We start from the raw sequence: 1605 nt of genomic DNA on the forward strand, positions 1-1605 counted from the left end.
TTTTGAGCTTTAAGGTAAGAGCCCCAAAGCTGGGTTTATAAGCATTTAGGGCAGGAGCTGCGTTTCTGTTTTCCCAGACAGTGCCTTGAGGGTCTGAAGGAGTGACTGGCATCTTCACACACAACTTTATCCTCAGCTGAAAACAGTGGGGGACTGAGCATCAGCTTTCCTGCTCTGAGGCCTCGTCAGCAAGCTGAGGCTTATTTCCCTGGGAAGGGCTGGCTAGGAACCTGTGTTTGCCTGGACAGAGATGGAGAGGGATGCTGGGAGCACTGGCTGATGGGGGCTGCAGGGCTGCTCGTGTGCCGCACTGTGCATCGCAGCAAACCCGTACCCCTCCTTGGGTTCACCCTGGCTGAGCCCATGGCTGCAGGGAGCTGTTGAGGAGGAATTACAATGGAAGTGGTTGCTGGAGAAGGGCTGCTTACCTTCTGAGGAATGAAACTCCACTTTATTTGTCGTGGTTTTTGAGTGTTGAAAGGAACAGATCAGTGTGTGTGGTGTGTTGTGTCCCTCTGGCTGCTCCCCAGCTTTGTGGGGATCACCCCAGCTTGGCTTTTATGCCAATACTGAAATGTCCCTGAAAAATGTGGGAACTGCAGCACCCCTGGGGAATTTCCAGTCCTACCACTGCTGGTGGGAAGGGCACGGCTCACACTGCTGCGGTGAGGCCAGCCTCAGCGTGTGTCTGGTTGCTGCACGTGATCAGAAATCCACACTCTGCTGCCTCCGGTCTGTCTTCCTCTGCAGCTGAGTTTTGCGATCAACCATGAATGCCAGTGGCCCTGGCTATCCGTTAGCCTCTCTCTACGTGGGGGACCTGCACCCAGATGTGACCGAAGCCATGCTCTACGAGAAGTTCTCGCCTGCTGGGCCCATCATGTCCATCCGAGTCTGCCGGGACGTGGCCACGCGCCGATCGCTGGGCTACGCCTACATAAACTTCCAGCAGCCTGTGGATGGTGAGCTCCTGGAACCCAGCCCCGAGGAGCTGCCCCACAACGGGGGCTTGGAGTCTGCAAGGGCGGGCAGGGGGTGAAAAAGGGGGGAGCGGTTGTTTGAGCGGATATCTCAGCTGTTAGGGCTTGGCAATATTCTGCTGCCATTGAGGTTTGGTTGTAACTAATCCCAATCTGCCCTCAGATGGTGACCCTTCCCACTCCCATCTCTTCTTAGGGACTGGGAGAGGATGTGGCAGCTGGGCTTTGGGCTTGCAGGGCGGAGGAAGGTGACTTGGAAGAGTTTCCTCCCTCCGTAATCTGATGGAGAAGGGCGCCAAAGTCCCTTCTGCCCTTCCCCGGGGCAGCCAGCTTCCTGCTGGTTTGCAGTCTGAAGCGAGGCCCCTCTCCTGGCAGGGGTGGCAGGGATGCAGCGCTGCGTGGCGTGGTACCCAACGGGCGTTTCACGCTGGAGCGGAAGGTGTTGGGTTAGTTGCCCTGGAGACTAAAAACCTTGTTGGGTAAATGAATTGGGCATCTGCCAAACTGGAGCTTCCAGTGAAAGGAATGATCCCGTGGGAGTCAGACATGTTTTGGAGAGGAAAAGAAGACTTAAAAAGGAAGGAGAGGTGTGGCTGGAGGGGAGACACGGCGCCACGCTTCCCTG

The 1605-nt window shown here is 56.4% G+C and overlaps 1 protein-coding gene across 1 annotated transcript in view; it reads left to right on the forward strand.

The window, feature by feature from the left end:
- Window positions 1–769: 769 nt before the first annotated feature.
- The window catches only part of LOC104465765 (embryonic polyadenylate-binding protein-like), a 10678-nt gene continuing 9842 nt past the window's right edge, over window positions 770–1605 (forward strand). Inside the window, exon 1 of the mRNA XM_010078944.1 lies at window positions 770–962. Coding sequence (XP_010077246.1) covers window positions 770–962 — 193 coding nt within the window. The remainder of the gene's footprint in view (window positions 963–1605) is intronic.

Source organism: Pterocles gutturalis, unplaced genomic scaffold (genome assembly GCF_000699245.1).
Source record: "Pterocles gutturalis isolate BGI_N339 unplaced genomic scaffold, ASM69924v1 scaffold24933, whole genome shotgun sequence".
NCBI classification, from domain to species: Eukaryota; Metazoa; Chordata; class Aves; order Pterocliformes; family Pteroclidae; genus Pterocles; species Pterocles gutturalis.